Genomic DNA, 27,241 nt, shown 5'->3' on the forward strand with positions numbered 1-27,241 from the left:
CCATTGAGCTCTGTGTCTTCATTTAATCACACAGAAACATTTGTGTTTTACATTTTGGTTGTATAGATAAAATAACAGAACATAATGTTGGTTATTAGATGAACCAAACCTAACAAATGACAGAGTATAGTATGTTGTCTCAAATCATGAAAAAAATAGTACTATATAGCATGTCGTCCAAAATCATGACAATAAGTCATAGTATAGTATATCGTCCAAAATCGTGAAAAAAAGTCATAGTATAGTATGTCATCCAAAAACAACAAAAAAAGTCATAGTATAGTATGTCGTCCAAAATCGTGAAAAAAAGTCATAGTATAGCATGTCGTCCAAAATCGCGAAAAAAAGTCATGGTATAGTATGTCGTCCAAAATCATGCAAAAAGTCATAGTACAGCACGTCGGCCGAAAACAACAAAAAAAAATCATAGTATAGTATGTCGTCCAAAATCATGAAAAAAGTTATAGTATAGTATGTCGTCCAAAATCAACAAAAAAAGTCATAGTATAGCATGTCGGCTAAAAACAACAAAAAAAAAGTCATAGTATAGCATGTCGTCCAAAATCATGAAAAAAGTTATAGTATAGCATGTCGTCCGAAATCATAAAAAAAAAGTCATAGTATAGCACGTCGGCCGAAAACAACAAAAAAAAAGTCATAGTATAGTATGTCGTCCAAAATCATGAAAAAAAGTTATAGTATAGCACGTCGGCCAAAATCAACAAAACAAGTCATAGTATAGTATGTCGTCCAAAATCGTGAAAAAAAGTCATAGTATAGTATGTCGTCCAAAATCATGCAAGAAGTCATAGTATAGCACGTCGGCCGAAAACAACAAAAAAAAGTCATAGGATAGTATGTCGTCCAAAATCATGAAAAAAGTCATAGTATAGTATGTCGTCCAAAATCAACAAAAAAAGTCATAGTATAGCATGTCGGCTAAAAACAACAAAAAAAAAGTCATAGTGTAGTATGTCGTCCAAAATCATGAAAAAAGTCATAGTATAGCATGTCGTCCAAAATCATGAAAAAAGTCATAGTATAGCATGTCGTCCAAAATCATGAAAAAACATCATAGTATAGTATGTTGTCCAAAATCATGAAAAAAGTCATAGTATAGCACGTCGGCCGAAAACAACAAAAAAAAGTCATAGTATAGTATGTCGTCCAAAATCGTGAAAAAAAAGTCATAGTATAGCATGTCGTCCAAAATCATGAAAAAAAGTCACAGTATAGCATGTCGTCCAAAATCATGAAAAAAAGTCACAGTATAGTATGTCGTCCAAAATCATGAGAAAAAAGTCATAGTATAGTATGTTGTCCAAAATCATGAAAAAAAATCTTAGTATAGTATGTCATCCAAAATCATGAAAAAAAAGTCATAGTATAGTATGTCATCCAAAATCATGAAAAAAAAGTCATAGTATAGTATGTCGTCCAAAATCATGAAAAAAAGTCATAGTATAGCATGTCGTCCAAAATCATGAAAAAAAGTCATAGTATAGTATGTCGGCCAAAAACAACAAAAAAAAGTCATAGTATAGTATGCAGTCCAAAATCATGAAAAAAAGTCATAGTATAGCATGTCGTCCAAAATCATGAAAAAAAAGTCATAGTATAGTATGTCGTCCAAAATCATGAAAAAAGTCATAGTATAGTATGTTGTCCAAAATCATGAAAAAAAAGTCATAGTATAGTATGTCGTCCAAAATCATGAAAAAAGTTATAGTATAGCATGTCGGCCGAAAACAACAAAAAAAAGTCATAGTATAGTATGTCGTCCAAAATCATGAAAAAAGTTATAGTATAGCATGTCGGCCGAAAACAACAAAAAAAAGTCATAGTATAGTATGTCGTCCAAAATCATGAAAAAAAGTCATAGTATAGTATGTCGTCCAAAATCATGAAAAAAAAGTCATAGTATAGTATGTTGTCCAAAATCATGAAAAAAGTTATAGTATAGTATGTCGTCCAAAATCAACAAAAAAAGTCATAGTATAGCATGTCGGCTAAAAACAACAAAATAAAAGTCATAGTGTAGTATGTCGTCCAAAACCATGAAAAAAGTCATAGTATAGCACGTCGGCCGAAAACAAAAAAAAAAAGTCATAGTGTAGTATGTCGTCCAAAATCATGAAAAAAGTCATAGTATAGCACGTCGGCCGAAGACAACAAAAAAAAGTCATAGGATAGTATGTCGTCCAAAATCATGAAAAAAGTCATAGTATAGCACGTCGGCCGAAGACAACAAAAAAAAGTCATAGGATAGTATGTCGTCCAAAATCATGAAAAAAGTCATAGTATAGTATGTCGTCCAAAATCGTGAAAAAAAGTCATAGTATAGTATGTCGTCCAAAATCCTGAAAAAAAGTCATAGGATAGTATGTTGGCCGAAAACAACAAAAAAAAGTCATAGGATAGTATGTCGTCCAAAATCATGAAAAAGGTCATAGTATAGCATGTCGTCCAAAATCATGAAAAAAGGCATAGTATAGTATGTCGTCCAAAATCGTGAAAAAAAGTCATAGTATAGTATGTCATCCAAAATCGTGAAAAAAAAGTCATAGTATAGTATGTTGGCCGAAAACAACAAAAAAAAGTCATAGTATAGTATGTCGTCCAAAATCATGAAAAAAAGTCATAGTATAGTATGTTGTCCAAAATCATGAAAAAAAGTCATAGTATAGTATGTCGTCCAAAATCATGAAAAAAAAATCATAGTATAGTATGTCATCCAAAATCATGAAAAAAGTTATAGTATAGTATGTCGTCCAAAATCAACAAAAAAAGTCATAGTATAGCATGTCGGCTAAAAACAACAAAATAAAAGTCATAGTGTAGTATGTCGTCCAAAACCATGAAAAAAGTCATAGTATAGCACGTCGGCCGAAAACAAAAAAAAAAAGTCATAGTGTAGTATGTCGTCCAAAATCATGAAAAAAGTCATAGTATAGCACGTCGGCCGAAGACAACAAAAAAAAGTCATAGGATAGTATGTCGTCCAAAATCATGAAAAAAGTCATAGTATAGCACGTCGGCCGAAGACAACAAAAAAAGTCATAGGATAGTATGTTGTCCAAAATCATGAAAAAAGTCATAGTATAGTATGTCGTCCAAAATCGTGAAAAAAAGTCATAGTATAGTATGTTGGCCGAAAACAACAAAAAAAAGGTCATAGTATAGCATGTCGTCCAAAATCATGAAAAAAGGCATAGTATAGTATGTCGTCCAAAATCGTGAAAAAAAGTCATAGTATAGTATGTCGTCCAAAATCTTGAAAAAAAAAAAAGTCATAGTATAGTATGTCGGCCGAAAACAACAAAAAAAGTCATAGTATAGCATGTCGTCCAAAATCAACAAAAAAAGTCATAGTATAGGATGTCGTCCAAAATCATGAAAAAAGTCATAGTATAGCATGTCGTCCAAAATCATGAAAAAACATCATAGTATAGTATGTTGTCCAAAATCATGAAAAAAGTCATAGTATAGCACGTCGGCCGAAAACAACAAAAAAAAGTCATAGTATAGTATGTCGTCCAAAATCGTGAAAAAAAAGTCATAGTATAGCATGTCGTCCAAAATCATGAAAAAAAGTCACAGTATAGCATGTCGTCCAAAATCATGAAAAAAAGTCACAGTATAGTATGTCGTCCAAAATCATGAGAAAAAAGTCATAGTATAGTATGTTGTCCAAAATCATGAAAAAAAATCTTAGTATAGTATGTCATCCAAAATCATGAAAAAAAAGTCATAGTATAGTATGTCATCCAAAATCATGAAAAAAAAGTCATAGTATAGTATGTCGTCCAAAATCATGAAAAAAAGTCATAGTATAGCATGTCGTCCAAAATCATGAAAAAAAGTCATAGTATAGTATGTCGGCCAAAAACAACAAAAAAAAGTCATAGTATAGTATGCAGTCCAAAATCATGAAAAAAAGTCATAGTATAGTATGTCGTCCAAAATCATGAAAAAAGTCATAGTATAGTATGTTGTCCAAAATCATGAAAAAAGTCATAGTATAGTATGTTGTCCAAAATCATGAAAAAAAAGTCATAGTATAGTATGTCGTCCAAAATCATGAAAAAAAAGTCATAGTATAGTATGTCGTCCAAAATCATGAAAAAAGTCATAGTATAGTATGTTGTCCAAAATCATGAAAAAAAAGTCATAGTATAGTATGTGGTCCAAAATCATGAAAAAAAAGTCAGTATAGTATGTCGTCCAAAATCATGAAAAAAAAGTCAGTATAGTATGTCGTCCAAAATCATGAAAAAAGTCATAGTATAGTATGTTGTCCAAAATCATGAAAAAAAAGTCATAGTATAGTATGTCGTCCAAAATCATGAAAAAAAAGTCAGTATAGTATGTCGTCCAAAATCATGAAAAAAGTCATAGTATAGTATGTTGTCCAAAATCATGAAAAAAAAGTCATAGTATAGTATGTCGTCCAAAATCATGAAAAAAGTTATAGTATAGCATGTCGGCCGAAAACAACAAAAAAAAGTCATAGTATAGTATGTCGTCCAAAATCATGAAAAAAGTTATAGTATAGCATGTCGGCCGAAAACAACAAAAAAAAGTCATAGTATAGTATGTCGTCCAAAATCATGAAAAAAAGTCATAGTATAGTATGTCGTCCAAAATCATGAAAAAAAAGTCATAGTATAGTATGTTGTCCAAAATCATGAAAAAAGTTATAGTATAGTATGTCATCCAAAATCAACAAAAAAAGTCATAGTATAGCATGTCGGCTAAAAACAACAAAATAAAAGTCATAGTGTAGTATGTCGTCCAAAACCATGAAAAAAGTCATAGTATAGCACGTCGGCCGAAAACAAAAAAAAAAAGTCATAGTGTAGTATGTCGTCCAAAATCATGAAAAAAGTCATAGTATAGCACGTCGGCCGAAGACAACAAAAAAAAGTCATAGGATAGTATGTCGTCCAAAATCATGAAAAAAGTCATAGTATAGCACGTCGGCCGAAGACAACAAAAAAAAGTCATAGGATAGTATGTCGTCCAAAATCATGAAAAAAGTCATAGTATAGTATGTCGTCCAAAATCGTGAAAAAAAGTCATAGTATAGTATGTCGTCCAAAATCCTGAAAAAAAGTCATAGGATAGTATGTTGGCCGAAAACAACAAAAAAAAGTCATAGGATAGTATGTCGTCCAAAATCATGAAAAAGGTCATAGTATAGCATGTCGTCCAAAATCATGAAAAAAGGCATAGTATAGTATGTCGTCCAAAATCGTGAAAAAAAGTCATAGTATAGTATGTCATCCAAAATCGTGAAAAAAAAGTCATAGTATAGTATGTCGGCCGAAAACAACAAAAAAAAGTCATAGTATAGTATGTCGTCCAAAATCATGAAAAAAAGTCATAGTATAGTATGTTGTCCAAAATCATGAAAAAAAGTCATAGTATAGTATGTCGTCCAAAATCATGAAAAAAAAATCATAGTATAGTATGTCATCCAAAATCATGAAAAAAGTTATAGTATAGTATGTCGTCCAAAATCAACAAAAAAAGTCATAGTATAGCATGTCGGCTAAAAACAACAAAATAAAAGTCATAGTGTAGTATGTCGTCCAAAACCATGAAAAAAGTCATAGTATAGCACGTCGGCCGAAAACAAAAAAAAAAAGTCATAGTGTAGTATGTCGTCCAAAATCATGAAAAAAGTCATAGTATAGCACGTCGGCCGAAGACAACAAAAAAAAGTCATAGGATAGTATGTCGTCCAAAATCATGAAAAAAGTCATAGTATAGCACGTCGGCCGAAGACAACAAAAAAAGTCATAGGATAGTATGTTGTCCAAAATCATGAAAAAAGTCATAGTATAGTATGTCGTCCAAAATCGTGAAAAAAAGTCATAGTATAGTATGTTGGCCGAAAACAACAAAAAAAAGGTCATAGTATAGCATGTCGTCCAAAATCATGAAAAAAGGCATAGTATAGTATGTCGTCCAAAATCGTGAAAAAAAGTCATAGTATAGTATGTCGTCCAAAATCTTGAAAAAAAAAAAAGTCATAGTATAGTATGTCGGCCGAAAACAACAAAAAAAGTCATAGTATAGCATGTCGTCCAAAATCAACAAAAAAAGTCATAGTATAGCATGTCGTCCAAAATCATGAAAAAAAGTCATAGTATAGTATGTCGTTAAAAAATATCATACAACACCTAATCTAAGATTTTCTTTCAAAATGCTCTGAAATTATTAGTCTAGCTGTTGAATATCTAAATCCCCCACCAAAAGTCCTTGGTAGTTTTGGGTTCCCCTGAATGTTAAACATGTGATCACAGCCCTGCACTGAAGGTTTGAAGTCTTCGTGTTTGAATCATTCATACTTTCCAAAATATTTAACACTTAGCTGGTATTCCCATCCATTGAAACGAGTGGGGTTAAGATGTTAAACAAAAAAATATAATGTAACTCTATACACACAACAGGTCTAACAGGAATGTACACACTGGACACACTGAGCTTGTTCAAACAACAACTCTACACACACATTTGGACTTCTGTACTTGTAAGAAACATCAGTAACACAATCCATAATCTACATCTGATTCTAACTGAAACTCTCAAACCAACCCTTAAACAGCCCTTTGAATGAATGACAACAGGATAAAATGCCTTTAATCTCAGTTTAAAACTGGTTGTCATAGTTACACATACAGGAACACACACACACACACACACACACACAGAGTCATGAACAAACATGTCCTCCAGCCTGCAGTGTTTCTCTGAACATGTTGTCACCAGTTTCAAAACTGCTGTTAACGAGACACAAAGGAGGAACTGCTGGGTGCACCCACTAAACACAACCTAGATGTCAGGAAGGAACTGTTCACATGTACATCTTTACAGAGATGTTAGCATTACGTCCCCCAGGTCTCTGTGTCAGTTCACTTCTGGTAATCTGAATAAACACCATTTTATTTTGGAATAAGAACCATATTAGCACAGGAAAAATTAGTTAACAGTAACGAGTTGGTCCCCTTATACCTTTAGAACTGCCTTAATCCTTGGTGTCACAGATTCAACAAGGTGCTGGAAACATTCCTCAGAGATTTTGGTCCATATTGACATGATGACATCACACAGTTGCTGCAGATGTGTCAGCTGCACATCCATGATGAGAATCTCCCGTTCCAGCACATCCCAAAGGTGCTCTATTGGACTGAGATCTGGTGACTGTGGAGGCCATTGGAGTACAGTGAACTCATTGTCATGTTTGAGATGATGTGAGCTTTGTGACATGGTGCGTTATCCTGCTGGAAGTAGCCATCAGAAGATGGGTACACTGTGGTCATAAAGGGATGGACACGCTCAGCAACAATACTCAGGTAGGCTGTGGTGTTTAAACCATGCTCAGTTGGTACTAAGAAAATCTCCCCCACACCATTACACCACCAGCAGCAGCCTGAAGCGTTGATACAAGGCAGGATGGATCCATGACGCCAAATTCTGACCCTACCATCTGAATGTGGCAGCAGAAATCCAATCTTCTATTGTCCAGTTTGTCCAAGGCTACGATGAAGCAAACCTCCCAGCCAGCAGGTTTGCGCAGTAACTTATACCAAAAGAAGATCTAAGACCTGGTTTTAATAAACCACAATTAACTTTTAAGTCACCAACCAACTTAAAACACCTCTGACTCTGCCAGGAAAAGGTGAAGCTTCACAAAAGTGGTGCCTGTTGCAGGGTGATTAAAATTTATTGTACAGGTGTTGATGATGTTTTGCCTACGACTTCCCTAAATTTTATTTTACTGCAAGTTAATTTTCATAAAGACAAACGGAAACTAAAGGCTTCCTGGAAGAAAGAAAGTCCATCTGAAAACTGAAGGATGAGTTGGAAACAACACACTAACAAAGATGTGGGTGACAAGCTGCAGTATCGTCTGCGTCGCTGACTGTCTTTGAATCCTGAAACATGAATCACAGCTTCAGACTGAAACTGGAGCCCACATTGCCCCGCGGCTCATAACCTTCCACCCTCTGCTGGGTCTTTTCCCCCCTCACAACAATGACATCAGACAATCACAATGAAAACCATCCGCTCAGCAAATCACCTCTTGCTTTGAGCGATCACGCGTCTCAGATCCAGCCGTCTTTGTCACACAATCTTTTCTTTCATATCCGGTGAAACCGAATGCTAAGGTGCAGAAACCAGTGCTCCCTGCTGCTGCAGCTATTCAGACTGAAAGCAGTGAATCTCTTTTTAAACAAATGTGTACGCTCTGTTAATCCACAGCAGCAACAAGCATCAGATCCAAACTGAGGCTGACAAAGAACAAAGAATAAAGGCTCACATGACAGCCGCCAAAAAGTAAATACTGAGAAACTGGTGCTCTTTTAAACTCGTGACTGTGTCTCGTGAACTGTAATCCTGGGTGTCTGAGCATGTTGAACTGTAAAGGAACTAAACAGAGCGAAGAGGAGAACCTTCAGATGGAGTGAAAACTTGGAAATCACTGTACATCCTCAGTGAAGTAAACATAGCTTTGAGAGAAGCTGCAGAAGCAGATCATTAGCAAATCCTGATAATCCTGTTCCACATGTTCATTTTCATACTGTCAGATGGATTGTACAGTGGTTAAAGGAGCTGTGTGTGAGCATGTAGCATGGGTGGATTATGGTTATTCCTCCCTTAAATAAAGGAGTTGATAAAACCGATATAAGTAACTATCGCCCCATTTCCAAATTATGTTGCCTGGCTAAAATTTTGGAGTACCTGGTAAATAATCAACTTGTATCCTATCTCTCTTTGCTTTCTGCATCACTCCCTATCAGTCTGCCTTTAGACCTATGCACAGTACCATATCTGCAACCTCCCTGGTTCTAAATGACGTTACACCACCCTTGATAGCAAAATGTCTTGCGCTGCTCTGTTTATAGACTTGTCTAAGGCGTTTGTCACAACTGACCCTTCGCTTGATTTTGTTGCTGTGTCAGTCTGACATCCTGAACATATCCGTCAAATGCATATTGTAGACCCTTCTGTCTGCTTCTGTCTGAAATTGCTTTTTTGTTTTTCCAAAAATTTGAGAGTATTTCTCCAGGGAGCGCAGTTAACGACCGGGAGTTGCACCATGCCAGTCTAGCTCCGAAACCGAAAGTTCGTCAGACTTAGCAACAGTAACTAAGGGGGGCGGGCCTTAGCGAAGGGTGAACTGACCACTTACTTTTAAAGAAACTGTCCCGTATTGGTTTTGATTCTGTCAGCTGCCTGTGGTTTGAAAACTACCTCTCCAATAGACTGCAGTGTGTAAAGATGGGTGATTAAATATATTACTAAAGGTGTCCCACAGGGCTCAGTGTTAGGGCCAATATTGTTTTCATAAATGAAAATGAGGGTGTTCCTCAATTGATTTCCCGAGTCTTAAATAAAGGTTTGAATGAATGAATGAATGAATGAATGAGACAATGGTCCCCTGGGCACAGACATGTAAAAGGCCCCACCACCCCACCAAGATAGGAGCAAGACACATAGACTTTGTGAGGGTTTTCCCTTTTGTTGTTCTTGTTTAGCTCATCTTTTTGTGGTTTGGTGTCCCTCTGTTGTCATTTTGTGTCCCTTTGTGGTTGTTTAGTGTGTCTTGGAGGTCATTTTGTGTCTTTTTTGCTCATTTTGTTTCGCTTTGTAGTCTTTTTTAGTGTGACACCTGGCTGTCATGTAGCCAGCCAGGTGAAGGACAGGGAGGGGCCCCTGAAACTTCTGTAGCTCTTCACACTGGCAAGGATAACCATCCAATTTCATAGAATGTGCCAGTAAATCCGGAACTCCGTTAGCGCTTTTAGCACTTCCGGTTCTCTAGTCTAAAAGTCAGTACGTTTTTTGAATGGGATTTTGGTAAAATGCCTCAAATAAGGTCTGTGGTTAACAAAAGCTTAAGCGAGTTTCAGGTTTTGTTCTACGACATAAAACACGTCAGTAAATACCCTACTTGTGAATTTTGAAGCTTTTACGTGTCGTACAAAAGGCGGTTGCTAACAAGTTGCTCAATACGACTACAAACCCTGTCGGGGACATTAAACGTCATCACCCCCGAACAGGCGAGAGTGCTGGCAGTCCGCCATTACAGCTTCTTATTTAGCTTAAACACTCCGATTTCCCCATTATACAATGTTTTTAAAATAAAGCGGCCGAAATCAGTTGAAAGCTAAGTGGAGGTGACGTCAAGAGTCATGCGACCGTGGAGTAGTCATGTAGTCCGTTAAAGCCTAACGTTAGCTTTTTACTTCTGGCGATCGCATTTAAGCTTCAAATGTGGTATGAAAGGTGTTCATATGTGAAGATTATCTCGCTGAACAAAACCTGTAAGTATCATAAACTTGTGTTAGCCACAGAGCTTATTTTCTGACATAATCCAAACGCAATGCAAAAATCACATTCACTTTCTCTTCCGGGAACCAGCGCGATGCTAAACTTCCGGGTTTTGACGTCAGCCCTGACACACTCTATTGTACTGGTGCAACAACAATAAAGGTCTATCTATCATGATGTATTTTATGTGTATTTATTTATGTGTTTACACGTGGACATTACAATAAACAGTTACAGTGATAAATACTGTGAATATGGGAATGTTTCATGATTGATCCCAGGTCAAAAGCTGTTAAAAATATGGTTTCCCTCTCTGTGTACTTAGTAAGACAACAGTTTCCCTTGGTCCGGCCCCAATGAAGCCGACTACAGGTGTGACAGCACCTTTAAGCGTCACAGTAGGAGGAAGTGTCAGTGTCAACAATCAGCACTCCTCTGTTAGTGAACGTCATTAGCCACTTTCTGATCCTGGCCGTGTTGTGGACAGCCCCACTCAGGTTTGTGTTTATGAAACCAGCCAGCAAACAGTTGTTCAGTCGACGGTCAGTAAACCAATCAGATTTTAGAACTCTTCAAATAAAATCCAATCCATCAGTTGAGTTTCTAAATAGAGGGCTCAGACAGATCTTGAAACCGCCGCAGCGATTTGTGTTTGAGGAACGCGGCGATTGACGAAGACCTTTTGACCCTCATCGTGCCCGATATGGTCACCGGCCTCTCTCCGGAGGAAGCAAAGGAGAGGTGATGCCTCCGACGGCGGCGCTGCTGCTGCTGCTGAGGCTGTTCCCAGCTGGAGTCTTCTTTCCTGTCTCCTCCTCCAGCAGGCCGCCGCGGTGGAGCTCCCAGCAGCTGGAAGATGTCTGGCGGCTCGCTGCGGCTCAGGTACTGCCAGGGCCTCTTTCCCGCCGTGTCCCTCAGCTTCACGTCTGCGTTAAACTTGTTAACCAGCAATCGCATCATGTTCCTGTGGCCGTGCATGGCGGCGATGTGGAGGGGCGTGTGGCCGCACGCTGACTTGGCGTTCATGTCAAAGGTCAAACCAGCCTTTTGAACTCCGTACCTGCAACCAAGACAGGGAGAGAAAATCAGTGTCATGTTTTACGTCCCTCTCACAGTAGTTTAGTAAATATTCAAGGTCATTTTGAAGGTTTAAGGATTTTTTATTTTATCTTATCATTTCACGCTGAAAGGAATTTGACAGAAATTCATCTCGCCTGAAGTGGTGTTGGTTCTTTTTCAGCGAAGTGTTGGTCGATTAATGAGAGTGAAATATCTCACCTCACAGTGTGTGTCAGACAGTGAGTGTCAGACTGAAGCTCCCAGAACCTTCAGTCTGACGTCGCCTCCATTGAAGGCGATTTACAAGGGGGAGGGAATTTGATTTTTCCCTAACCAATCAGTAGAGATCAACGACTCACCCAGTATCTGACGTCATTAGTATCCATGCCTCGGGGGTGCCGAAAACAAGCGAGCATTGCCCGTTTAAAATGTCTCCGTTGTCGTGCACACCCAGCTGCATCGCCGTTAAATCCAGTTTAGCAGCTTCCTTAATTTGGTCCTCCATTAACGCGAGTAGTGGCGAAATACCTCGATAGCATCGTTAATGTGGTCTGTAGGATCTGTAGCGGTCGCCATTGTTGCTATCCTCACCAGTTACCCACCGGCGCACAGCTTGACATCAGCGTGGCGCTGATTGGCTAATCGCTAGACCCGCCCCCACCCCCGGCGTTCATTGGTCCGTCCATCGTTTGGACGAGATAAATCGCAAATTCATTGCAGTATGCCAGACCAGAGATGCAAGCCTACTCAGTTGAGTGGGCGGGGTCTATGGTCTGGAACCAGGCTACCCCAGAGGGTGAACTTGGTGAGCTTATGTCTTTACCTCTAGTGCAACCATCAGGACAACAGCCCCACTTGTCCAACATTTAATTTGATGACAGAATATCTAAAACTGATGCTCTACTTTGAGATTAATCCTGACGCAACATGCTAAACGTTACATGCGTACGTACATCAGGATGTTAGCATGCTAACTGTGAGCGTTGTAGATATTAGCAAGTGAGCTCAAAGCGGAGCTGAGCCTGCAGACAGCTGAAGCTGACCAAACATTAGTCGACAAGAAAGGTCATTAGTCGTCAGATTTCATTGGTTGCTTAGTTGCAATATAAAAAACAAAAAGAGAAACTCTATTAGGAGCTGCTCCTTGTCAAAATAAATCCAATCCTACATGACTGGAGCATGTGTGACTTTACTTTGAAAGGAAAGACACAGGAAGTGTCCACGCTCAGCAGTCAGACAGGAGTCAGGTTAATGTCCAGACTGGTACCTGTAGTTATTCCACAGGCTAGTTAATAACATGTCGGGCAGGAAATCCAAAGTCTTCTCTCTCCTATATAATGGCAACCTGCAACTGGATGGAGCATTACTCCAAACATTTAACAGCAATTGTTGCCCACCAATACATCTGCTGGCTTGTTTGCTTGTTCATGAAAGCAACCACAACCATTGTAGGTTCCTCAGCTGCCATTTGTTCAGTGGTCCCTCCACTTGTGCTATGGAGCCAAAATGGCAACTGTTGAGAGTAAGAAGTGTCCAGTGTTCCTCACTTAACTGTTTGATTGTTATAAGGACATCATCCAGTGACTAATAGTGCACTGCATTTTGTCATACTTGTGAGAGTGGATGAACTTATGCACTCAAATAGCACGTGTGAGTCCATAAAGAATGCAAACAGACATAGCAGGTGACATATATATGCGTGAGAAATCAAAGAACCAGAAACATTCCAACAATCCATCTGAGCTGTTCAGATATCACTAATTACAGCCCACGTAGCTCTGCGCTATTCCAGCTGCAGAACGCTACATAAACTAGGCCGTCCTGTTTTACAGAGCGTAAACCTGACGAGGCTAACAGCTAGCTGCCTACCATAGCGTGTTGAGGACTCTGTGGTCGCCGTGTTTTGCAATCCAGTGCAGCACGGTGAAGCCGGAGATGAAGTCTTGTCTGTTGAGCAGGGACGTGTCCTCTCTGAACAGGGAGTAGATGTCAGGCCAGGCACCCGCCGCCCCCTTCACCAGCCAGGCGTGCTCCCTGGGCTCCAGAGGAACCAGTGACTGATGACAGGGACAAACATAAACGTAAAGGATAAGTTCAGTATTGTTCAAACTGGACCCCATTTTCCTGTGTTTCTGTGTCCAAGTGACTGATGGAGACATGTATATTTAAAACAGGTCTAGTACTGAGCAAGATGGCCGCAGCCCGCAGCAGCAAAACAGGCTGCAATGTAACCACTCAGGGCGTGTTAGCAATGTCAATTTACATCCACTTAAAGTGTTTGTTTTTGTCACTGACAGGCTCAGATTGTTATTCTAAGTGTCTGACAACATTATGAACAGGATTCCTTCAGAGATAGACATTTTTATTTAAGAGACAGATCCTTTTTGTTTAACCATCACCAAACCCACCAGACTCCATTTAAATAATCAGTCATTTTAGCGTATATAGAGGCAGCATGTTGTCACATCTAACTGGGTGAATTAAGGGTTAATTTCAACCAAACCAGAGCTGGTGATTGTTGGAACAGTGGAGACACAAAGCAAAATAGCTTCTGTGAGTTTTATTTTGTTTCTGTCAACTTTGATGAAGTGTGTTTAATGATGATAAAATTACTGGTTATTTAAATGGAGTCAGGTGGGTTTGGTGATGGTGATTTTGGGGCTGTTTCTGGTTAAACAAAAAAGATCTCAGGGTGCTTTCAGACCTAGAGTCGTCTCCTCTGGTCTGAATCAGGGACTCATGTTGTTCCAAAGTTGTATAATTGCCTAGAGTTGGTTCATGTTCTCACGGCAGCATTTACAAGAGGACCAGATCAAATGCCTTGTGTGAGAAAGCTGCTCTTGATTGGTCAAAATTTCCATGTGGGAAAAATCCAGGAAGTAAAGCAAACGTTGAAGAAGAGTACACTTGCAAGATAAATGTGACACTTTCTAATGTCACAATGGAGGGACAACTACGCAGGTTGATTTTAGCGCTGCTCATCGTGGACTATATTGCTGTCATTGTTCATTTTAGTCAAAGCATACAGTTTGAAAACGAGGCGCGGCTCCAACTAGAAAACAATGTTTTGATGCATTGGATGTGCTGAATGTGCATATTAAGGCAGTACAGGAGGAGGTGCACATTAATAATCCTCCAGGACTGTAACATGCTCATGTTTAACCCAAACAATGTGTCATGTGACTGCAGTTGCTTCACATCCAGGTCGGAACACCTTCTCACCACAAACCAACCGCACCAGAGTTCCTTTGGAACCAGACTGAGACCACCTCTTCAAGAAGGTCTCAGTCTGGTTGTTTTGGTGCACACCTGAGTGTGATTGCTGTGTTCACACCTGCCCAAACGAACCGCTTTGAATGAGACATATAAAACAAACTTTGTACTCTCTATAAGTCTCACCTGCCTACCGGTGCCTTCCTGATGACCAGTGGTGGAGACAGCTGTGGGAAGGCTCCTCCTCCCTCCCTTTCCCTCCACCCTCTCCACAAGCTCTGCAAGGCTTTGAGAGCGAGACGGTGTGGAACAGGACGACAGCGAGGAAGACGACAGGTTGTAGCGGAGGCTGAGCGTGGAGGAGATCAGGTGGAGGCGGTTCAGCCGGGCCGCCTCACTTCCTCCTGCTGCCCTCGCCTGCTCCTCGAGGAGCTGGTCGAGATCGGCTCCCAGGCTGCGGCACATCCTGCTCCTCAACTGGCTGCTGACCCGCCTGGCGACCCATGGGCGCTGCCGCAGTGGAGGCGAGGAGGTGGAGCCCTCACTTGACTCTGCATCCTCACGGTCATTGTAGAGATCATCTGAGGGGATGAGTGAAGGGTTAAGAATCATTTAAGCAAGACAGGTACTCAGACATGTCATATTCACAACAGCCACAATGCAAGGCGGGGCAAAAAGCCTTTACAGCGGTCCCTCACCTTTTTGTTACACACACAACATAAATTGTAATAGTTGTGTGAAGAATGAAAAAGAGTGTTTGAAAGAGAAGTTCAAACGCTGTCACTCCTCTGCACACCTGGCTCTCTGTGAATTGGCAGCGCTTACCTTTCTGTTGGTTTTGTAGGTTACCAGGCTGGTTTCAGAAGATAAATGGTAAATGGACTGCACTTGTGTAGCACTTTTCTAGTCTTCACATTCGTCACATAACGTTATGTCTTGTTTTATTTTGTGATGGTGTTTAGCTGTTTACATACGGCATGCTTGCTCGGCTGCTTTCCATCTGTCTGCCGCTGTTTGACGCTGACACAGACTTTCAAAATTAAAGATGATGATATGGATCGATTATTTCACTTTGCATCAACGACATTGGATCGTTGATCATTTAGTTGATATATTGATCCAGATCGATGGATTGGTACACCCCTACTACACGCTTGGCACATAGGTAAAGTTTAAATTCTGCAATCTCACCTCTAAATGCCATTAAATCCTACAGACTAGACCATTAAATAAAGGTTAGAATAACATCAGCAGACCTGTCAGAGATGTGGACATCAAGGTGATCTGATCTATTTTGTCAAGAGACTCACTGATTAATTGATTAACATATTTCCAGGCCCGTACTCATAGTCCCTCTGCAGACAGGATCAGTCGTGCACAAAGATCTGTTTAAATCTAAAGTCTATTAAAGACTGATACTTTAATGAGCACAGAGAGCTGTAACCTGTCTGTGACATTTTCCACTAACAGCTCCTTCACCACAGAAAAGATCATGAAACTAAATGTTTGCTGAGAAAAGCAAGACTTTAGCTCTGACCTGTGGAGAGATGCCACGGCACCACACGGGCTGTGGAGCCCTGGTCGTCATGGAGATGGTCTGTGGAGCGATGGAATGGAGGCAGACGAGCTGTGGACTCCTGGACGTCGAGGAGATTGCCTGTGGAATGATGCCAAGGCGCCGCTGTTTTAATGGTGGCACGATGCATCACAGACTCATGGGCTCGCTGGAGGACTTCCTGGATCTGAGACCTCCCGCGAGTCTTACCTGTCAACACAGAAGAATTAAAGGGACAGTCCGCATTTTCATTATGCATCACCCTTTAATAAAAAACTTTGCCCATAAGGTCTACACCAGGGTCAGTGACCTTTAATATCAAAAGAGATGTTTTTGACCAAAAATAATTAAAAGAATAGGTCTAAATGAGCATTCAAAAACATGTTTTACTACAAGATAGCTAGCGGCAGAAATATTCTAAACATAGCGTACAGTTAAAGGAACACTGTGGAAGATTTAGGTGGATTTAGCGCCATCTAGTGGTGAGGATTGCAAATGGCAACCAGCTGAAACTTCTCTCATGTGCCAAGCGTGAACTCCCCGTTAGAATTCCTTCACTGTTTACTGTTCAGGAGGGTTTTACCAGGAGCCAGATTATCTGCAGAGGTGTCCTCCACTCCAAAAGAAACATACCAGGTGATTTAAACCGGTAAAACCATGAGATAAAACAATTTCACGTAACAAATCTGTTTTTCCAAAGCTCTTGTTGTGGAGGGGCCACTAACTATGGTGACATATGTGAAAATGCAAAATGGCCCTATCGAGAGGCCGTGTTTCGTTCGTCCGTTCTGAGCTACTGTAGAATCATGGCAGTGCAACATGGTGATCTCCACAGAGGTGGACCTGCTCCCTATGCAGATATAAACAGCTCAATTTAAGGTAATAAAAAACAATGATTCTTATTTTCAGGTTTTTCCAAATTATTATACACCAAAGAAAACATACTATCCCATTTCTACATTTAACTCTTTCTCCACCATTGACGAGATATTCCATCAATCCGTGTTTTCACTGTCATAAGATAGGGGGTGCTGTTATACCACTTGTGAAATAGAACAACATTGCTGTGTCCAAAAACAAACGAAAAGGAAGATTGGCTGGAAACCAGAAGATGTTGTTTACAGAGCTTGTAAACTGCACGAAACAGCTGGCGCTGACGGAAAAGTTTACAGTTGCACAAGCTGTGGAGATTTTGATGGACTCTGACATTTCCTGTTTTGGCCAACATTCTGAAACCGATTTGGACGATGAAGCGAACGAGTTTGGTGGGACAAATCGGGATCTCCATGACGGTGACAAGACAACCACAGAGGAGACGGAGACAACAGAACGATCTCTGAACGTGGCAACCTGTTTTGCTATACTTCAAACAGAATATTATTTTCAGAATTATCATTGTTATTTTCATTTATACAGTTCAAACTGATGGAAGGAAAAGACAAAAAACAAAAAATTGTAAATGTGAAATTGATTTTGTTTTTGAAATGACGTCTCTTCTTTAGTTTGATGTAAATACTGTTTACATATTCATAGAACAAATTATTCTGTGGGTCTTGAAAGATCAGTGAATATGATTAAAAATGCTGATGGCGGCTGGCAACTTAAAAATAATACTCTGGCGGGGAAAGTGTTAATATTGACTGTTTTAGGTGGCTGCTGTTACATCTCTTAGCTTTAGTGGCTGTACTCCTGTCTGCTTCTCCAAACTGAGGCGTGCTGACCACCATCTACTGTAGTTAATACACTGACTATGGTTAAGTACCTCAACAACCCCGCTGCAAAAAAATCCGAACTGTCCCTTTAACACACAGCCTGCTGTCATACCTGTTACGGCCAGTAGATCTTCGTAGCTGCTGTTCCGCCTCAGTCCACCAGGGGAGCCAGACGGTGGCCAGTCGCCGCTGGAGAAGCCAGTGTCAGAGGAGCGTGAGAGGATACTGCTGTGACTGGATGAAAGCCCCGCCCCTTGGCTTGGATCTGGACCCTGATTGGGCTTCAGGTGGACACCTGTGGGCTGCGAGTATCGGCGGTCTGCGTGGACGTCGCGGTGAGGCGCCACCTCCTCAGCTCGGTCTGGGGACGGGACGTAGCGCTCTGCGTCTAACGGCAGGCTGCGTCTGGTGGATGACGACTCTAGACCTGGAGCGGCCCACTGTCCTCTATGCCCCACCCCTGACCCCCAGCTGCCACCAGGGGGCATCATTTCCACGTCCATATCCTGGATGTAAATCTTCGGGAGCTGTCTTTCTGATGAAGAGGCGGGGAAAGAGGAGGAGACAGAGGGAGGAGCAGGCGTGGCTGTGATGCTTGGTAATGAGGCAGGGATGACCTTCTCCGTGTCTCTGAGAGGAGCGCTCAGGGGCCGCGCTCCTTCTGCTGAACCTCCCTTCACCTCGACTTCCACCACCTCCTCCTCCTCGTCCTCATCTTCATCATAAGACACAGCAGATTTGTAGCTCTTTCTGTGTCTGATGCGGCGCGGGGCGTCCTGCAGCAGAAGAGGAGGAGGCTCCTGATGAAGACTCCTCTCAGGCTGCCTCCCTCTGAGGGGCTCCTGGACCTGCTGGGTGGGCTCTACATGATGTCTGACCGCAGGGGCCACAGGTGGAGGCACAAACCCCACCCTCTGCTGCCCCACCTTAGTGCACTGGACTGGGGCAGGAGGCCCAGACACACTGGGGGTCTTCACCTGAGGGGCTGCTGCTGGTCTACCTGAGAGCTCAGGTGCGCTGCTCACCTGCTTCAGGTTCAGATTTGTCTCCACATTGTTGTTGTTGTTGAGTATGATCCCAGCCGCGGGGAGGATTGTTTTCTCTGCGGGGACTCCCGGCGGGGCGGGTGCTGCCACCTCCCTCTGCGGTGCTTTCTGCCGAGGCTTCTCTGCGCTCCAAGCCGGGCTCAGCTTCGCGCTCTCCGGGGAGAGCTCGGTGTTCTTCCCGGCGGTGGGTCGCGGGGGCTCGGGGGAGCTCCCTGCACCGCTGCCGGGGACATGTCCTTTGAATTTCTTCCTGAGGACGACGAAAGAGACACCGTCGATCTGTTTGACGGTGGCCACGGAGTTGACAAACTTCTTGAATTGCTCCCGGTTGCGGTTCCGGTCCGGATGGTCCCTGATGAAGTTCCTGAAGTGCAGCAGCAGGTCGGAGTTTTTCACCGAGCCTCCGCAGCTCTGGAGGAAATGTAACACCGAGTCCTGAGTGAAGTCTGTGGCCATAACTGTCTCTGTCTCTGTCTCTGTCTCTCTGTGTCTCTGTCTCCAGCTGCCGGGCTCAAAGGTCGGGGAGTTGTTTCTGTCAGAGGAGTTAGGCTCCACCCACCTCAGGTATTTGTCCTGACCCTACCTGCCGCATTCCTGCAGGGTACCCGGATGTGTCTCATCGTGCACAGAGAGTTACAGCTGCTCTTATTGCTTCACTGTGTGGAGGATTATACGTTGTGCAAACAGCACATGCAGCTATTATTAAAGGTCCACATTTCATCATTCATTCAGAATGTGACAAAAACAAATTGTGTTCACTAATTTATCTTATTATTATTCATGAGGCTCAGTTTCTTAATTCCACCCTATATTTTAAGTTGTTTAAATCAAAATTAAAAGCTGTTTGTAGCTCTTAAATTTATAACAAATAAGAAATCCATGTCAGAAATGTTCAATTGATGAAGTTTGCCACATAAATTATCCTCATTTATTATTATTATTATTATAATTATTAATATTATTGTATCAACATTTTATTGTTGTTATTGTTGTTTTTATTCTTATTTTTACTTTATCAACGTCTTTGTTATTAATATTATTTTGTTATTATTATTATTGTTCTTGTTTTATTCTTATTTTGTATTTTATAAACATCTTCATTATTATTGTTATAATTATTAGTTTTATTCTTATTTTTTTACTGAATTAATATTATTATTATTATTAGTGTTTTATTCTTATTTTTTACTGAATTAATATTATTATTGTTATTATTATTATTAGTGTTTTATTCTTATTTTTTTACTGAATTATTATTATTATTAGAATTATTAGTTTTATTCTTATTTTTTTACTGAATTAATATTATTATTATTATTATTAGTGTTCTATTCTTATTTTTTACTGAATTAATATTATTATTATTATTATTAGTGTTCTATTCTTATTTTTTACTTTATTAACATCTATGTTATTAGTATTATTTTGTTATTATTATTGTTCTTGTTTTATTCTTATTTTGTATTTTATTAACATTTTTATTATTTTATTATTATTAATATTATTATATTAACATCTTTATTATTGTTGTTTTTATTCTTATTTTTTATTTTATTAACATCTTTATTATTTATTATTATTTTATCAATATGTTTATTATTGTTGCTTTTGTTGTTATTTTTTGTTGTTAATTAATATAATTGTTATTATAATTATGATTTTATTATTGTTGTTGTTTTTATTCAAATTTTTATTTTATCAACATTATTATTATTTAATAATTTAATGTTATTATCTATTGCTGTTGTAACTAATATCCCTCAGTATTGGATGGTTTTGACTGATTCTTATAATTAAATAAAGAAAACACAAAATACACAAGAATATAACATTGAATTTTTTATTGCTCTTGTTACACTGTGACTGGAACAGGAGCTAAATACACAGCATCATAACTGTCCAATAATTGCATTTGTGGGATCAATATGAATTTAATAAATACATATAAATATTTATTTTATTCAGCTTGTTGTCCTTTGTGTTTCTGAAGCATTCATAAAGATTTAACTGGTTAATTGTGAAGTAGTGAACTACATGTAATCAAACTATCAGGCTAGTTTAACTTTATTATCTTCTATTTATACAAACATTTTTTGTCAATGAAAAGAAAGGAATTATTTTCAGTTTTCTGCACCATTCCTTCTCCACTGTTACTAAACTCCCTTTGACCACAATTAGTTAAAAGTACTGATTATTACTATTTGTTAACAAATGTTTAGAGCCAGTGTGGGTAAATCCACCCATGCGAGTAACTGGGGCCAGTGTGGAACCTGTGGACAATCCCATACAGGGTATATACTGCCCATAGGCACCACCACCACACGGGCTGTCCATCCATCCATTTTCATCCGCTTATCTGAGGCCAAGTCGTGAGGGCAGCAGGCCGAGCAAAGACCACAGAAGACCTTTTCATTTAAGTGTGTGTGTGAGAGAGACAACTTGCAGACGACACAGTCATTTACAAAATACATTTATTTTGTAAAAACCAGGAGCTGTTATTTAATTGTCCTTCTTTCATAAAGCGAACATTGAATTTCATTCAACGATAAAATGTCTGAGATATTCTGCTGCTGTGCCTCTGGAAACAACAAGAACAAACAATAATGAACAATAAAATCTGGGTTATTGACGAGGACAGACTGTGTGTGTGTGTGTGTGTGTGTGTGTGTGTGTGTGTGTGACGCTCAGAGAATATGACAAACAGAATATTTATTTAAAAGGTGCTCTAAAAACTCAAACAGTAAAATGTTGGTGTGGATGAAACGGATAAAACTGGTCAGCTGTGTGAAAACCCTCTCACTGCTGCTGCTGTTAGTTAAACAATAAATATAGATTTACGCCATTTGGAGTCCCCAGAAGAACTGAACTGTAGGGAAGCCAAACGGCACCTGCTGCATGGAAGAACTGATGTGATTTGAATATAAACCTGATTCATCACTGGCAGACTGAAGAGTTGATCCAAAGTGGGAGAATGTGTTCTGTGGAAAACTACGGGAGCCCAGAGGGGACAGTGCACTCTTAAATGAAGGTAAAAATGCAGAGCAAATTATTTTACAGCAACTTAATCTCACAATATGATTATTGTGAAAGCATTATTTTATGATTGTGACCAAAATTTAATTTTTTTTATTTGTAACTTTTAATGTTAACGTTGGTATTTTCTGGGTTATTTTAATTTTCCATGACCACAAAGTGACATCATGAAGGTGGACCGTTCAAATAAGATTAAAGGGGCACACATGAAGGTCAGTTTATGGGTTAAATGGGCGGTACTGCTGTAAAAACACTTGTCTAACATCTGCTGTGGCTCTGGAGACATTTGAGAGAGTAACCCTGATGATGTCATAGTGATGTCATCAGGGTTAATCATTTCCACACTGCCTTTAGCCTCAGGCTGAGTGAGCTAAGTCACAATGACACATTCCAAAGTGGGATAATCCCGACGTTAGGATCAGGCTTGCTCGTCCTGCTCTGAAGCAGGTTGAACCTCAAAGTTATCCTCTGAAAATCAACTAAACACGTGGCTTAAATTTATCAGTGTGAAACAGATGTGAGGCAGTTTGCATCTTGTTTTTGTTGTCCAGTCACATTACTTCTTTTGTCATCAGTATGTGCATACTAAACACTGACGTTGTAACAACGGAAACTACTACGAAACTCGCAAACTGGCTAACTTAAAACAATGTGTGACTTAAAAAGATCGAAATGGTTGCAGGCGGAAATGGCGCTGTTCCTGAGTCTGTGATTGGAGATGTCAGTTGAAGAGAAATGGAACATGTCCGCCCAGTGGCCAGGAGAAAATGTTGGCATTCTACATTTCTGCAAACCACAAATACGTTACATTTGCAATTATCATATGAATCATATTAACATTTCTTCTTTTTTTAAAAGATTATTTTATACTAATATTATATTGTATATTTAAGTGACCTGTTGCTGTTTTTCTACCTATTATAGTACCATGAAAAGTCATCACTGCGTTTTCTGCTAAAATATTGCCATGAAAACTGGTTATTTTTTAGCGAGTTACAGCTGTGTTTCTAGCTGCGTTATAGCCACCAAATGTGGGTGTATTTTAGTGACCCATTGCTGTTTTTCCACCTGGGATAGTGCCATAAAACAGCAGCCGCACACTCAAACACTGTGCATATGTCAGTTTAATGCAAGCTTTCAGTCATTGTGACCTTCTTCAGGCATACAAGACAAGTGAATGCAGCTGTACAAAAGGGTTCAGGCAGTAACATCACTTGACTGCAAAATGCCACCGGGGATAGTGCCATGAAAAGCAGTTGTTTTTACTGAGCCATTGTTGTGTTTTCTGCCAGAATATTGCGATGAAAACTGGTTATTTTTTAGCGAGTCACAGCTGTGTTTCTAGCTGCGTTATAGCCACCAAATGTGGGTGTATTTTAGTGACCCATCGCTGATTTTCCACCGGTGATAGTGCACTGAAAAGGGGCTGTTTTTGCTGAGTCACTGTTGTGCTTTCTGCTGGGATAGCGCACTGAAGACAGGTTGTTTTTTAGCAAGTCATCACTGTGCTTCTAGCTGCGTTATTGCCACCAAATGTGGATGTATTTTAGCAATACATCTCCGTTTTTCCACCAGGTATAGTGCCATGAAAAGCAGTTGTTTTTACTGAGCCATTGTTGTGTTTTCTGCCAGAATAGTGTGATGAAAAGCAGTTGTTTTTTAGCGAGTCACAGCTGTGTTTCTAGCTGCATTATAGCCACTGAACGTCGATGTATTTTAGCAATCCGTCGCTATTTTTCCACCAGGTTTAGTGCCACGAAACGTGGTTGCTTTTACTGAGCCATTGTTGCATTTTCTGCCAGAATAGTGCGATGAAAACTGGTTATTTTTTAGCGAGTCATTGTTGTATTTCTAGCTGCAATATAGCCACCAAATGTGGGTGTATTTTAGTGACCCATCACTGTTTTTCCACCGGGGATAGTGCCATGAAAAGGGGTTGTTTTTACTGAGCCATTGTTGTTTTTTTGTCTGAATAGCGTAATGAAAACCGGTTGTTTTTTAGCAAGTCATCACTGTGTTTCTAGCTGCGTTATAGCCACCAAACATGGATGTATTTTAGCAATCCATCGCTGTTTTTCCACCAGGTATTGTGCCACGAAAAGCGGTTGTTTTTTACTGAGCCATTGCTGTGTTTTCTGCCAGAATAGTGTGATGAAATCCGATTGTTTCTTAGTGAGTCACAGCTGTGTTTCTAGCTGCAATATAGCCACCAAATATGGCTGTATTTTAGCAACCCGTTGCTGTGTTTCCACCAGGTATAGTGCCACTAAAAGTTTGTTTACTGAGCCATTGTTGCGTTTACTGCTGGGATAAGGCCCGTTTCCACCGCAGGAACTTCGGGGTAATTTTACGGGGCCGGGGCCGTTGGTGCGTGTCTCCACCGCAGGAACCACCCCCGAAGGACAGAGTTCTGGAACGTTTACAGGGGCTAAACAAGTCCCTGCCTCGGGGTAGGTACTCAGAACGGCCCCGAAAGACTCCCGGCTGGGGCTTGGGGTTTACTTGGTGCTGATTGGATATACTCAAGGAGGGATGTGACGACAACAGAAAGCAACAAAATAGCCGGCATTTTTAAAACTCAGCAGACGAGGATTAGCTCGTTCATATAGCTTCCTCCGCCATGTAAAAAAAACTCACTAAATGACCCGTGAAAAAAATATTCTTTCCAGCAGATATCTTAGTTACAACATGATTGAGCTAGCAAAGCAGTTTTGTGTTGCTATGTGTGGTATTTATTCAGTTTTGGGAAATCACGATGTCTAGAAAGCATCAGTGGCTGCAGCTGACAGGGACAGTTAGCAAAGCTAACATCAGGACGTCATCTGTTAAAAGCCTCCCGTTGTCGGATACGACATGAAACTACTCCAGTTAGCTCAATCATGTTGTAAATAAGACATCCACTGGAAAAAATCTTTTTTTTTCACGGGCCATTTAGAGAGTTATTACAGACACCGCTATCAGCTAACAGCGCCCCTACGTCGCCCCGGTAAATGGTCGCGCAACGATTACGTCACATCCAGAGCCCGTAACTTTACAGGAACATTCCTCCTACTCCGCTCTCTCAGTGGAGACACGGCGGTTGAGAGGGCCGAGCGAGAGGACGTTCCTGAAGTAGTTCCTGCCCCCCAGATAGTACCAGGAACTTCTTCAGTAGAAACGGGCCTATAGTGTGTTGAAGACAGGTTGTTTTTTAGCAAGTCACAGCTGTGTTTCTAGCTGCGTTATAGCCACCAAACGTGGATGTATTTTAGCAACCTATCAGTGTTCTTCCACACAGGACAGTGCCATGAAAAGCAGCTTTTTTTTAACTGAGCCATTGCTGTGTTTTCTGCCAGAATAGTGTGATGAAATCTGATTGTTTCTTAGCGAGTCACAGTTGTGTCTCTAGCTGCAATATAGCCATCAAACTTGGGTGTATTTTAGCAATCCATCGCTGTTTTTCCACCAGGTATATTGCTACGAAAAGCAGTTGTAATTTACTGAGCCATAGTTGCATTTTCTGCCACAATAGTGTGATGAAAACCGACTGTTTTTTAGTGAGTCATTGCTGTGTTTCTAGCTCCAATATCGCCACCAAACATGGGTGTATTTTCGTCACCTGTTGCTGTTTTTCCAACTGCAATAGTGTCATGAAAAGCAGTTGTTTTTACTGAGACATCACTGCACCTCCAGGTGGGATTGTGCCCATAAACTTGGGTATTTAAATCCAAATCACAATCTTTTCCTGACCATAACCAAGTGGTGTTTGTGTCTAAACCTAACCACATGTTAACCACAGCATTGTTCAAAAACTTTGAATGTATCTGCTACAAAATAATGTGCAAATGTCAGGTTTTCATGGTTTGCAGGAACCTACAATGCCAACATTTTTCCACCATCTGTGTTCTTCTCAGTTTTTCCTGTCTCTGCTGTTCCCTCTCATTTTGTTCTTTTAGCACCTCGCTCACAAAAATCCCTGCTAACGGCCACATTTTAACAACGCTGCTCGCTGTTAAAGAACAGTCACGCGTCATTCTAGAATGTAAACATTAGACACGAGTTACAGCTGACGTGTTTCCCAGGACTAGTAGAAGTGCAGTGTGAATCATGTAGCCCTGGGCTCAGGTTAGCACTGAGTTAACTGTGTGTGTGAAAAAGGGGCTAAGAACAGGCAGTGTGAAAATCCCTATCAAGGTTATGACCTTGAGACTTTAAATTTGTGATCACATCAGCGTCCTTGACTGATACAAGTAACTGAAACAACGGCAGGCAGAGATTAAATAAAGATTTTCAGCTTCTTATTGCTTTTCTGAAACAGATATGATGCACAGTTTGTTAGTAGCAGTAGTGTTGAATTCCTTTTCAGTGTTACACTGTGCAGCCTGTATTCCTCTGACAGCCGACAGACAGTTTGATCAGAACTGGAATGGTTTTATATCACAGATACCCATATGTGAACACCAGCGAAATAAAACTAAAATACGGTGAGACAGCTTGTTTAAGTTTGTTGGAACCTGGAAAACTGAGCGAGGCATTTAATGTCAAAGACAAAACAGGTCATTTTAATGAAGTAGGTGATCAGTAGGACAATTATCAGCACTTTTTTTTATGTTTATATGATTATAAATTAAATATCTTTTGATAAAGTAAACTGTGGCGTTTTTTATTTGTAAAAATTCAGTTATTCTTAAGTAAAATGCTGAAAAGGGAAGAAAAGAATTATCAATTTTTGGACCAAACAACACCTCAAATCCAAACTTAGACCAGGTTGATGTCTGCAAACAAATCATCCAGTGAAAATCTTTGGAATCTAATTTTTTATAACATCAAATGTTTCATCACATCGTCTTTTAAAGAGGCACAAGCAGAGCAATGTTAATGATTCAGTGTAAAAATCCTGCAGCAGACAGTAGTGGAGCTGCTACAGTGAAAAGTGCTACAAGCTGCAGACAGTAGTGACAGTAGTGTTACAGTATCATGTGACAGTGATCAGAGCAGGATCTGTGCACTCAGACTCCTCTGAGTCTTTTTGTTGCAGTAAAATCAAAACAGTGTCCCTCGTATTTTGGTGTTGATTTATATTTTGTCCGTTGGCTGAACATGAGCAGACGCTGACCTTCTGAAAAGTTTGATAAAAAGTGATTTTTCATTCTAAAGAAGAGAGTATTTTGTCTTTGGGAGATAAAACACCTGCTCACTTTGTCTTCTTGTTAGAAATAGAGTTTCAAGAGGAACGTCTGAATGTTTGAGGTTCCTGAAAGCACCGTCAGGGTCGTTAAAGGACAATTCCAGAGTGGAAG

The 27,241-nt window shown here is 40.0% G+C and overlaps 1 protein-coding gene across 1 annotated transcript; it reads right to left on the reverse strand.

Annotated features, from left to right (window-relative positions):
- Positions 1 to 10,526: 10,526 nt before the first annotated feature.
- sowahb (sosondowah ankyrin repeat domain family member B) lies at positions 10,527 to 19,861 on the reverse strand. The gene is made up of 5 exons (XM_033646299.2): positions 17,996 to 19,861; positions 16,154 to 16,381; positions 14,803 to 15,197; positions 13,273 to 13,460; positions 10,527 to 11,404 (listed from the first exon to the last, which is right to left on the reverse strand). The coding sequence occupies exons 1-5, from the start codon at positions 19,383 to 19,385 to the stop codon at positions 10,948 to 10,950; spliced, it is 2,658 nt and encodes an 885-aa protein (XP_033502190.1). The 5' UTR covers positions 19,386 to 19,861; the 3' UTR covers positions 10,527 to 10,947.
- Between the last annotated feature and the right edge of the window lie 7,380 nt (positions 19,862 to 27,241).

The sequence above is a fragment of the Epinephelus lanceolatus genome, chromosome 19, assembly GCF_041903045.1.
Source record: "Epinephelus lanceolatus isolate andai-2023 chromosome 19, ASM4190304v1, whole genome shotgun sequence".
Taxonomy (NCBI): domain Eukaryota; kingdom Metazoa; phylum Chordata; class Actinopteri; order Perciformes; family Serranidae; genus Epinephelus; species Epinephelus lanceolatus.